Genomic DNA, 13,287 nt, shown 5'->3' on the forward strand with positions numbered 1-13,287 from the left:
ACATACAATACACAACAATATAAAAAACACATTATTACACAAAAATAAAATTAAATTAAAATAACAATCAGTAAAATCAAAGCAGCTTCCAATTGGGGTCAATAATGTCGTAGGTAACATAGACCATGATCAGGAAAAGATGAGACTGTACAGTATATACAATATACTGTACAATACAGATTATATGGGAAATAATAATAATAATAATTGAGAATAATAATTATTTAAAATTAATAATAATAATTACTATTATTACTATTATTAGCAATTATCCAACATGTGATCCAAAACAACAGCCAGCATAGTGATCTTGTTTGCTGTGTACTAATAATATTAATATTATTATTATTAATAACAATAATTTGGAATAATAATTAAAATCTATTATTATTATTATTATTATTATTATTATTATTATTATTAGGTATTATCTAACGTGTGATCCAATACAACAGCCGGCATAGTGATCTTGTTTGCTGTTTACTAATCTTGTTGTGTATCAAATAATCATAATCATAATAAAGATTGGGGGCAGAGGACTCTTACAAGTAAAACAAGCAGTCAAAGAAGAAGAACATTCCCTGGCAGAAGATGTCAAGCAAAGTGAAGAACCTGCTTTGATTGAAGTCAAAAATCAGAAACTCCTGAAAGCACAGCAGACAAAAAACCGGTACAAGAAACCCGCACTACAAACTAGAGCTGACAGCTGGCACAACAAAACATTGCATGGAAAGTTCCTTGACAAAATTGAAGGAAAAGCTGATAAGGAGAAGACCTGGCTCTGGCTCACGAATGGGACCCTGAAGAAGGAGACAGAAGGCCTGATCCTTGCAGCCCAGGAGCAAGACATCAGGACAAAGGCAATTCAGGCCAAGATCGAAAAATCAGCTGATGACCCAAAGTGCAGACTGTGCAAGGAAACCAATGAAATCATTGATCATATCCTCAGCTGCTGTAAGAAAATCGCACAGACAGACTACAAACAGAGGCACAACTATGTGGCCCAAATGATTCATTGGAACTTATGCCTCAAATACCACCTCCCAGCAGCAAAGAACTGGTGGGATCACAAACCTGCAAAAGTATTGGAAAAGAGCACGCAAAGATACTGTGGGACTTCCGAATCCAGACTGAAAAAGTTCTGGAACACAACACACCAGACATCACAGTTGTGGAAAAGAAAAAGGTTTGGATCGTTGATGTCGCCATCCCAGGTGACAGTTGCATTGACCGAAAACAACAGGAAAAACTCAGCCGCTCTCAGGACCTCAAGACTGAACTTCAAAGACTCTGGCAGAAACCAGTGCAGGTGGTCCCGGTGGTGATGGGCACATTGGGTGCCGTGCCAAAAGATCTCAGCCGGCATTTGGAAACAATAGACATTGACAAAATCACGATCTGCCAACTGCAAAAGGCCACTCTGCTGGGATCTGTGTGCATCATCCGAAAATACATCACACAGTCCTAGACACTTGGGAAGAGTTTGACTTGTGATTTTGTGATACGAAATCCAGCATATCTATCTTGTTTTCTTTGTCTTATCTGCCTATGAAATGCCCAATTTCTCCCAGGACTGTGGCACAAATGCAAGACAGATTACAACAGCTGACAGTTTTTAATACACACACACACACACACACACACACACACACACACACACACATAACTGGGATGTTAAAGCACCACTGAGCAAAAACATACTCTTTGGGGAGACTTTGGGAGAATCGCAGAAGGAGGAAAAGACGGAGAGGGAGAGATAAAAGATGCAGAGAGAGCGAGGAGAATACCTGCTGGATCTGCTGGATCCGCTGCTGGAGGGTCTCAAGGCTGATCCCTTGGACGTGGAAGAAGCCAAAGACAGGAAGAGCCTGGCCGAGGAAGGAGGGAAGGAAGGAAGGAAGGAAGGAAGGAAGGAAGGAAGGAAGGAAGGAAGGAAGGAAGGAAAGGAAAGGAAAGGAGTGAAGGGAGGGAAGGAGGGAGGAAGGAAGGGAGAAAAGAGAAGTGGAAGAAGGAAGGAAAAAAGGGAGGGAGGAAAGAAAGAACATAGGCATAGACGAAAGAAGGAAGGAAGGAAAGGAAGGAGGGAAGAAGGAAGGAAGGGAGGAAAGACGAAGAATGGAGGGAGAAAAGAAGGACGGAAAGGTAAGAAGGGAAGAAAAGAGGAAGAAGGGAGGGAGGGAAGGCGGGAGGGAGGAAGGAACAGAAGGAAGGAAAAACAGAAGGAAAGGAAGGAAGGAAGGAAGGAAGGAAAGAGGGAGGGAGGGAGGAAAAAGAGTGGAAGGAAGAGAAAAGAAAGAAGGAAGGAAAGGAAAGAAGGGAAGGGAAGATGAAAAACATAAGGAAAGGGAGGGAGGAAAATGGAATGAAAGGAAGGAAGGAAAAGAGGAAGAAGGAAGGGATGGAAGAAAGAAAGAAAGAAAGAAAGAAAGAAAGCGGAAGGAAGAGAGGGAGAAAGAGAAGAAGGAAGGAAAGAAGGGAGGGAAAGAAAGAACATAGGAAGAGAGGAAGGAAGGAAGGGATGAAAGGAATGAAGGAAAGAAGGAAGTTAGGGAGGGAGGGAAAAGATGAGGAAGAAGGAAGGAAAGAAGGGAGGAAAATGGAAGGAAAGGAAGGAAGGGAAGGAGGAAGGGAGGAAAGACATGAGGAAGAAGGAAGGGAGGATGAAAAACGTAAGGAAAGGAAGGGAAGGGAAGAGAAAGAATGAAGGGAGGGAGGAAAGAAGGAAGGAATGAACAAAGGAAGGAAAAAAGAGTGGAAGGAAGAGCGGGAGAAAGGGAGGAAGGAAGGAGGTAGAAAGAAGGAGGGAGGGAGGGAGGGAGGGACAGAAGGAAGGAAGGAAGGAAGGAAGGAAGGAAGGAAGGAAATACAGAAGGAAGGGAAGGGAAAAAAAGAGGAAGAAGGAAGGAAGGAAGGAAGGAAGGAAGGAAGGAAGGAAGGAAGGAAGGAAGGAAGGAAGGAAGGAAGGAAGGAAGGCAAAAAGAGCGGAAGGAAGAGAGGGAGAAAGGGAGGGAGGGAGGGAGGGAGGAGGTAGAAAGAGGAAGGAAGGAAAAACAAAAAAGGAAGGGAAGAGAAGAGGAAAAAAGAAGTGAGGGAGGAAAGAAGAGAGGAAGGGAGGGAGGTAGAAAGGAAGAAGGAAGGAGAGAATGAAGGAAGGAAGGAAGGGAAGAGAGGAGGAAAGAGGTAGATAGGAAGGAAGGGAGGAAGGAAAGAAGCGAGAGAGAAAGTGTTGGACACTAAAATCCCTTACCTAGATGACCCTTACTCAAAAATCTTGTTTTTCCATGAAAGTGTTGACAGGACATGTTCTGCCTGACATTTGCTCTTTGCTCACAATATAAGGTCACGCAAACTGCAGTGATGATTTGGCTGCTGGATGATGCATACGTGGGATGAACTATGAACTTGTCACCTGAGGATAGTGCATACGTGGAGCAAACTATGGACACTTCACCTGAGGTGATGAGTAATCAGTTATATAAGTTACAAGGCAACTACGCATGTCCAAAAGGATTATAATAGCAAATTCCATTGTCAGTTAGCCTTCTGCGCATGCTTCTGTAAAACTGTATAAATTGGAAAGCCACTGCAGGCAAGGGGTGGCATTACGTGTTCTGGGCATTAGCTAACATTGTCACCTGCTCTTGGCCAAAAGTAAAGTATCTTGAAGACAACTTCTGCTGTCAGTCTGCTTTCTTCACCCACATCCAAACGAAATTCCGCAACAGAGTGGTGGGGCCCAGGACTGGACCCGGTGCCATTCCAGGTGAGGAGTCTCTGTCCTTACCTGCGGAGGGAGGCTCCCGCCTTGCTTCTCCCAGGTGATGGTGGCGGCAGGGGACCCGGCGGCCCGGCAGTAGAGCCTGACGGTGCTGCCCTCCTGGACCTGCGTCCGCTCCGGACTCACCTGGACCTGCGGGACGGTGGCGCCTGCAGAGCAAAGGGCGGTCAGAGCGGTCAGGCCCCTTCCTCTCCATCCCTTGCTCCCTCCTTTCATCCCTCCTTTCCTTGCTCCATCTTTCATTCCTTCCTAGCATTGTAGCCTGGTCAGATGCCGAGTACTCAGGAGATAGATGCAGAGGGCTCAGAGGAGGATAGAAGTGGCCTAAAGAGAGGTGTTTTGGAATTTGGACAAGAGACAGGGAAAAGGCAGAACTACTTAATGCCTTCTTTGCCTCGGTCTTCTCACAAAAAGAAAGCCATCTTCAACCTCAGCAACATGGAATGGATGAAGGATTTGGGGAAATCCAACCCCAAATAGGGAAACAAGTTGTCCAGAAACGAATTCAAGTCCCCAGGGCCAGATCAGCTACATTCAAGAGTATTGAAGGAACTAACGGAAGTTATTTCAGAACCACTGGCAATTATCTTCGAGAGTTCTTGGAGAACGGGAGAAGTCCCAGAAGATTGGAGGAGGGCGAATGTGGTCCCTATCTTCAAGAAGGGAAAAAAGAACGACCCAAACAATTACCGTCCGGTCAGCCTCACATCAATACCAAGCAAGATTCTGGAAAAGATCGTTAAGGAAGTGGTCTGCGAACACTTAGAAACAAATGTGGTCATTGCTAATAGTCAACATGGATTTACTAAAAACAAGTCATGCCAGACTAATCTGATCTCTTTTTTCGATAGAGTTACGAGTTGGGTCGATACAGGGAATGCTGTGGATGTAGCGTACCTGGATTTCAGTAAGGCCTTCGACAAAGTCCCCCACGACCTTCTGGCAAGGAAACTAGTAAAATGTGGGCTAGACAAAACTACGGTTAGGTGGATCTGTAATTGGCTAAGCGAACAAACCCAAAGGGTGATTCTCACCAATGCGTCATCTTCACCTTGGAAAGAAGTTAGGGGTGGAGTGCCATCGGCAGGGTTATGGGCCCGGTTCTGTTCAACATCTTTATTAACGACTTAGACGAAGGGTTCGAAGGCACGATCATCAAGTTTGCAGACGACACCAAACTGGGAGGGATAGCTAACACTCCAGAAGACAGGAGCAGAATTCAAAACGATCTTGACAGACTAGAGAGATGGGCCGAAACTCACAAAATGAAGTTCAACAGGGACAAATGCAAGATACTTCACTTCGGCAGAAAAAATGGAAATCAAAGATACAGAATGGGGGACGATGCCTGGCTTGACAGCAGTGTGTGCGAAAAAGACCTTGGAGTCCTCGTGGGGAGGAAGATGAACATGAGCCTACAATGTGATGTGGCTGCTAAAAAAGCCAACGGGATTCTGTCCTGCATCAAGAGGGGAATAGCGTCTAGATCCAGGGAAGTCCTGCTCCCCCTCTTTCTATTCTGCCTTGGTCAGACCACACCTGGAATCACACTGTGTCCAATTTTGGGCACCACAGTTGAAGGGAGATGTTGACAAGCTGGAAAGCGTCCAGAGGAGGGCGACTAAAATGATTAAGGGTCTGGAGAACAAGCCCTATGAGAAGCGGCTTAAAGAACTGGGCATGTTTAGCCTGCAGAAGAGAAGGCTGAGAGGAGACATGAGAGCCATGTACAAATACGTGAAGGGAAGTCATAGGGAGGAGGGAGGGAGCTTGTTTTCTGCTGCCCTGCAGACTAGGACACAAGGGAACAAGGGCTTCAAACTACAGGAAAGGAGATTCCACCTGAACATCAGGAAGAACTTCCTCACTGTGAGAAGGGCTGTTCGACAGTGGAACTCTCTTCCCCGGACTGTGGTGGGGGCTCCTTCTTTGGAGGCTTTTAAGCAGAGGCTGAATGGCCATCTGTCGGGGGTGCTTTGAATGCGATTTCCTGCTTCTTAGCGGGGGGTTGGACTGGATGGCCCGTGAGGTCTCTTCCAACTCTACTATTCTATGATTCTCCTGGCAGGTCCCACGAGACTGGAGAAAGCCATATCAGTTTTTTATGAGATCCTGCCAGAAGTGCAGATGGGAGATGACTGTCTAGGTCAAGGAACTGTGGGGACAGGACAGGCCACAAAGACAGACTCGCTTTTCCCAGAGGCTTAGAGAAAAGAAGAGGAGAAGAAGGTGTGTAAGAAACGATGTTATGGGAGGGATTGAGGCCTTTTAAAGGTGGTTTTTGCTGTTACTGTTGTGGTTCAGTCTGATGATGAAGGGGGATTTGGGTTTCAGCAGGTTGATCAAGGAAATGTTGAAAGCCCGGAATTGTCAGAAATGCAGGCTGATCAAGAAAACATTAAAAGCCCTGAACTATTAGAAAGGCCGCAGATGAGCAGGGAAGCTGAAGCTAATTATAAGGGTGAGCTTTCACAGGATTTTGAACATCAACAAAGTCTAGATGAACACACCAACAAACTCCAGGTGGCTCTGGCAGCGAGGCAAAGGAGTTTTCCTTAGACAGAGACACACAATTAAGGTTGAGAATGGGTCCCAGCCGTTCTGTGAGAATCGTTAATAAACGTGTAGGCACCAAAGCTCAGAGAAATGTTTTTCTAACTTGCAAACATAGTTAAGAAGGGTGAAACTGGGAAAGATATCAGACAAAGCAACGTTGATCTTGGATGCTTAACTTTGGCCTTGTTTCTGTGGATGGAAATCATTCCTTGCTTTGGTCCCTGCCCAGGTTCTATGTTTGGATTGTATTTGAAGCTCATGTTACCTTGTTCCTCCCGGACTGATATGCTATTTTAGAGACTTTGAACTATTTTCTACAAAGACTTTGAACTGAGTGGATGACAGGAACGTACTGTGTACTTGCAAGAAGGCCCGGGCCACATGCTGACCGGCGCTGTTGCGCACGCGGCACAAGTACTGGGACTCGTCAGAGGATTCGGCCACCGGGAAGCGCAGGATCCCGCCTCGGATGACGGCCCTGGGAGGAATGACGCCGCCCGGCCCCCCTGCGAAAAGAAGGAAGGAATAGTATTATTATTATATTATATTATAAGATCCATTATTGTTATTATTATACTGTAAGATCCCATTATTATTATTATTATTATTATTATTATTATTATTATTATTATTATTATTTTATTATGACACAGCAAACAAGATAGATATGCTGGATTTCGTTTCACAAAATCACAAGTCGAACTCTTCCCAAGTGTCTAGGACTGTGTGATGTGTTTTCGGATGATGCGTGCAGATCCCAGCAGGGTGGCCTTTTGCAGCTGGCAGATCGTAATTTTGTCAATGTCTATTGTTTCCAAATGCCAGCTGAGATCTTTTGGCACGGCACCCAGTGTGCCCATCACCACCGGGACCACCTGCACTGGTTTCTGCCAGAGTCTTTGAAGTTCAATCTTGAGGTCCTGATAGCGGCTGAGTTTTTCCTGTTGTTTTTTGTCAATGCGACTGTCACCTGGGATGGCGACATCAATGATCCAAACCTTTTTCTTTTCCACAACTGTGATGTCTGGTGTGTTGTGTTCCAGAACTTTGTCAGTCTGGATTCGGAAGTCCCACAGTATCTTTGCGTGCTCATTTTCCAATACTTTTGCAGGTTTGTGGTCCCACCAGTTCTTTACTGCTGGGAGGAGGTACTTGAGGCATAGGTTCCAATGGATCATTTGGGCCACATAGTTGTGCCTCTGTTTGTAGTCTGTCTGTGCAATTTTCTTACAGCAGCTGAGGATATGATCAATGGTTTCGTCGGTTTCATTGCACAGTCTGCATTTTGGGTCATCAGCTGATTTTTCAATCTTGGCCTTAATTGCATTTGTTCTGATGGCTTGCTCCTGGGCTACAAGGATCAGGCCTTTTCTTGTTTTTCTGTCCAAATTGTCTAGTTCCATCTGTGTCCAGTTTATGATGCCAGCAGTATATCTTATGACAGGTATGGCCCAGGTGTTTATGGCCTTGATGGTGTTGCCTCCATTGAGCTTGCTTTTGAGAATTTTTTCTGACCCTTTGTGTGTATTCTTTACTGACCACAGTTTTCACATGTTCATGCTTGATGTTGTCCAGCTGTAATTTGCCCAGATATTTATAGGCCTCTGGCTGGTGACACTTTATTGTTTGGCCATTAGGCATATTTATGCCCTCACTTTCAATGATTTTTCCCTTCTTCAATGCCACTGTCGAACATTTGTCCAAGCCAAACTCCATGCTGATATCAGTGCTAAAAATTCGGACAGTGTTGGTCAGAGACTGGATTTCAGTTTCCGTTTTTCCATACAGCTTCAGGTCATCCATGTACACCAGAGGTGAAATTTTGTGAGAATTCTTAGATGTTTGATAGCCGAGATTTGTTTTTTGTAAGATTGTTGACAGAGGGATCATGGCAATAATGAAAAGCAGAGGGGACAATGAGTCTCCCTGGAAAATTCCTCTTCTGATGTTGACAAGTCCATAGCTTTCATTTCCAACAAACAAACAAATTTCCAATAATAATAATAATAATTAGTAGTAGTAGCAGTATACAGTAGTAATAGTAGTGTTGTACAGTAAGATCCATTATTATTATTGAAAGTAGTATTAGTATTATACAGGAAGACCTATTATTATTATAATTACTCCTAGTAGTAGTATTATACAGGAAGACCTATTATTATTATAATTACTCCTAGTAGTAGTATTATACAGTAAGACCCATTATTATTATTAGTACTATTTGGGCTATTTCGTTCTTCATTTTGGGTGAAAAGGTGTCACGCCGGTGGCTGGGCTTCAACAGGAACGATGCCCAAGAAATGTTTTAAAAACCTACCAATCCATTCCAGGGAGGGTTCTGGGCTTCCGGTGGCGACGCAACGGAACTCGGCCGCCTGTCCCGGCTGGACGCTCAGCTGCGAAGGCTCAATGACGGCCATCGGCGGTACAGCCGCTGCAGCTGGTGAGAAAGAGGAAGCGATCAGAAGGATTCAAGGAAAAGAGACGTGAAACACGGTACCAAGATCACACAGGTGCAGGGGGCCAACCGTGCTCGGCATGCGCGTGCAAATGGAGGAGTAAACATGTGCCCAAAGGGTGACCCAGTTGTGGCCCTGGGACAGTGATGCTAGGAAAGCACAGCAAGGACACGTCCGCATGCCAGGGGAACCCAAGAAGAAGAAAAGGAAAGGCCCCGAGGACGCTGGATCTGTCGGGGAATGATTCGGGGGCGGATGGACATGCGCCGGGAGGCCAAGCCGACTTACAGGGCCGGTGGCCTTCCACCACTTCTACGGGTCCATAGAACATCTGGGTCTTGGACGGTGCTGGAAACAAGCGGCAGCGTGGGAGAGAGAACGGGGTGAGAACGGGGGGAAGGGACGCTTCCTCCGAAAGACTAGAAGCCCCCGAGTGTGCTCCTCCTGAGCCACAGGGACAGTATCACTAATGAGTCTATAGTAACAGGACAACTTTGTGTTTACACTAAATTTATAGATATCTGTGTAGTTAGGATTACACACTACCCAGAGTTAAACGGGGTAACTCACAGCCACAGGGTTGCACAGATGGCTGGGTACTGTATATACTCGAGTATAAGCCTAGTTTTTCAGCCCTTTTTTTAAGACTGAAAAAGCCCTGCTCGGTTTATACTCGGGAGAGGGTCCTGGTTGGCTTATATTTGGGTCAGCTTATATTCGAGATTATATGGTACATTTATTATTTTTCTCTATTATTATTGGTATTATTACATTTATTATTTTTCTCTATTATTGTTGGTATTATTACATTTATTTTACTCTATTTTTATTATTAATACATTTATTATTTCACTCTGATCTTATTATTATTATTATTGCATTTATTATTTTACTCTATTGATTATGACTTGTATTCTTTTTCCAGTATTTATTATTATTATTATTACATGTATTATTTTACTCTGTTATTATTAAAAGGATACATAAGCACATTTACATGGAAGAAGATGACAATAATGATTTGATCAGAGTTGGACAGTCTTATCTTAAATGTAAATATTCAAAAACATTTAACCTACTGATGCCTCAATTCATGTAATTTTATTGGTACAGTAGAGTCTCACTTATCCAAGAGTCACTTATCCAAGGTTCTGGATTATCCAATGCATTTTTGTAGTCAATGTTTTCAATACATCGTGATATTTTGGTGCTAAATTCGTAAATACAGTAATTACTACATAACATTACTGCGTATTGAACTACTCTTTCTGTCAAATTTGTTGTACAACATGATGTTTTGGTGCTTAATTTGTAAAATCATAACCTAATTTGATGTTTAATAGGCTTTTCCTTAATCCCTCCTTATTTATTTATTCATTTATTTATTTATTTACAGTATTTATATTTTGCCCTTGTCATCCCCAAGGGAACTCAGGGCGGATCACATTACACATATAAGGCAAACATTCAATGGCTTAACATAGAACAAAGACAGACAAACAAACGCAGGCTCCGAGCTGGCCTCAAACTCATGACCTTTTGGTCAGAGTGATTTGTTGCAGCTGGCTACAGCTGGCTGCTTACCAGCCTGCGCCACAGCCCAGGCCAAGAATATCCAAGATATTTGCTTATCCAAGGTTCTGCCGGCCAGTTTAGCTTGGATAAGTGAGACTCTACTGTATCTATTTTTATTTCTGAAGTTTACCACCCTCGGCTTATACTGGAGTCAATGTTTTCCCAGGTTTTTTTGTGGTAAAATTAGATGCCTCAGCTTATATTTGGGTCGGCTTATACTCAAGTATATACGGTATACTGATGACTTGTTTAGACCGAAAGATAATGGCTACGAGTTTAAGGTAGCGCCTGCGGATTTAGGACTGGGAGGAGCCTAATGGAAGTGAATGGCCGAAATGGAGCTCTCGTCCAAACGGCTTTCAAACCCACATTCCCGTTGCAAGCCCGAGACGGGAATCGCGACCCCCAGTGTCTCTGCAGGGAAGCGTGTTGTGAAAGCGTGTGCCCTGGACCGAGAGGGACGGATGGATGGACAGACAGGCGGACGGCACTTCCTCCGGCTGCTCCTACCTTGGACGTAGAGAGTGGCCACCCCTTCGTCCATGTCGAACATGTTGGAGCCCGTGCAGATGTACGTCCCGGCGTCCTCCGGCTGGACGTTGCGGAGGGTCAGGATGCCGTTGAAGTCCATGGCCCGGCTGGGCAGCTTCCCGTTGTTGGGCCGCGTCCAGACCAACGTGTAGGCCGGAGACTTGCGAGAAAGAAGGAGGAAAGGAAGTGGCCATTTAGGGACGGTGATTTCTAAAAAATCCCAGCAGTTCTTCCGCATAGTTTTGCTTTCCTGGGGCATGTTGTTGTTGTTTGCAAATAATTTTTATTAAGCATTTCCAAATATAAATAAAACTCACACTAAAGGAATGGGGGGTAGAGAGAAAAGGGAAAGAAAAAAGCAATAGTATGGGGATAGTAGAGTTGCTATTGGTTAGTAGGGATGTGTAATTTTTCGTTCGTCATCGTAAGTCATATCCGATTCGTACTTATAACACGATATCCAGCTTAACTTACGACATAGAGTTTTATTAAGTTGTATCAAGCTTTGTTGTTTGGTTCGGTTTGGTGATATGGCCTAAGGGCTAATCAATAATATATATACATACATACATATCGATACACATAATAAAAGTGAAAATCTGTATGTGTGTATGTGGCGGAGGTGTCCACTCACACAGACAGCCTCCGGCTATAGTTCCCAGTGCTGAGGAGCCACCAAGTCACTCCCTCCCAGGACATTGCAGGTTACAGTGAGCACATCCCAATGTTCCTTTCTCTCTCCATTTGCATGACTCCGCCCACTGACTCTACCTTAACCCTTTTCTACCCTTTCCTATGGCACACACCAAACAGAGGAATTGATCAGCAACTGAACATATTAGAGAGAGGTTTGGGGAGAATTCACCACGATTTAGAAGAGTTCTAGGGACTGGGATGTATAGTTCACCTGCAATCTAAGAGCACTCTGAACCCCACCAACGATGGACCTGGAACTCACTTGGCACTCAGACCCAACATGGCCAGAATTGCATACTGGTGCAGTTTGCGGGTGATTGACCTTGACATCCAGGAGTTATAGTTCACCCATATTAAGAGAATACTGAATCCAGCAGATGAGGGATCTGGACCAAACTTGGCATACAAATTCAACATGGCCAACTGGGAATACTGGTGGACTTTGGAAGTGATAGATCTTTCTTTCTGGGAGTTATAGTTCACCTGTGTTCCGTGAGCCCTCTGAACCCCACCAATGGCAGATCTGGACCAAACTTGGCACACAGACCCAACACTACCAACTTGCAGTTATTGACCTTGGCATCAGAGAGTTATAGTTCACCCGTATTCAGAAAACAGTGAACTCGGCAAGTGACAGATCTGGACCAAACTTGGCACACAGACCCAACATGGCCAACTGTGAATGCTGGGGGAGCTTTGGGAGGGTTGACACAAGACTTTGGGAATTGTAGTTCACACTGAGCATCTTCTAAGACAGAGCACAACATATGACCAAACTGATATGACCTCACATCCAAAAACAAACAAGGCCCTTTTCAAATAACCCAGGCACCACCAAGTACCCAAGCTAGTACATCTATCAATATATATAAAAGGGTAAAGTTGTTTGCGCCGTGACTATAACAACACAACTAAACGCCCCAGAAATACGAAACTTGGCAACACAATGCAAAAGCCTTGCCTCACGGTTCTTACAACACAACCACACCACAAAAACACAATCTGGAGCCATAAAACCAAAAAAACCGGCAAACATGCACAACAATGCAACTACATGGCCCAAACACACGAAACTTGGCAACACGACCCAAAATCCTTGCCCCTAGGTGCCGACAACAAAAAGAAAAGGAAAATAAACTCCTAATTAGAAGAAAAGGAATAATTGTTTTTATCCAATTGCTGCCAGTTAGAAACATCAGGAGAGAACACATTTCAAACATGACCAGGCAGACCACAGAACTCAGAGCAGCCCAATATAAATACAAACAAAAATAATAAAATAAATAAATAAACCATAAAAAATAAAATACAATAATACAATTAAAAAACATAAATAAAAATAATAAAATATAATACATACAAATAATAATACAAACAAATAATAAAAAATAAAATACATACAAATAAAAATAATAAAAAACACTAAAAATAATTAAAAACACTAAACAATTAATACAATAAAATACTATAATAACAAAATAACTAAAAATAATACAACAAAATAATAAAATATAATAAATAAAAAAGATAAGTTACAATAACATTAATTACAAAATACAAATAACATCAAATAAAAATTCCACAACAATTTTTAACCAATACCACCACCACTTTGCCACAGCAATGCGTGGCTGGGCACAGCTAGTATATATATAAAATGTAATGTGCATAATTCCCATGGAGTAAACAACA

The 13,287-nt window shown here is 43.4% G+C and overlaps 1 protein-coding gene across 8 annotated transcripts in view; it reads right to left on the reverse strand.

The window, feature by feature from the left end:
- The window catches only part of hspg2 (heparan sulfate proteoglycan 2), a gene marked incomplete at its 3' end in the record, with an annotated part of 196,940 nt that overhangs the window by 41,709 nt on the left and 141,944 nt on the right, over positions 1 to 13,287 (reverse strand). For 4 of the 8 annotated variants that reach the window (XM_062966741.1, XM_062966738.1, XM_062966737.1 and 1 more), the window contains 6 exon segments: positions 1,788 to 1,868; positions 3,785 to 3,927; positions 6,688 to 6,840; positions 8,652 to 8,774; positions 9,082 to 9,141; positions 10,879 to 11,059. In XM_062966741.1, coding sequence (XP_062822811.1) covers positions 1,788 to 1,868; positions 3,785 to 3,927; positions 6,688 to 6,840; positions 8,652 to 8,774; positions 9,082 to 9,141; positions 10,879 to 11,059 — 741 coding nt within the window. 8 annotated transcript variants of the gene reach the window in all.

This window comes from Anolis carolinensis, unplaced genomic scaffold (assembly GCF_035594765.1).
Source record: "Anolis carolinensis isolate JA03-04 unplaced genomic scaffold, rAnoCar3.1.pri scaffold_28, whole genome shotgun sequence".
Classification (NCBI taxonomy): domain Eukaryota; kingdom Metazoa; phylum Chordata; class Lepidosauria; order Squamata; family Dactyloidae; genus Anolis; species Anolis carolinensis.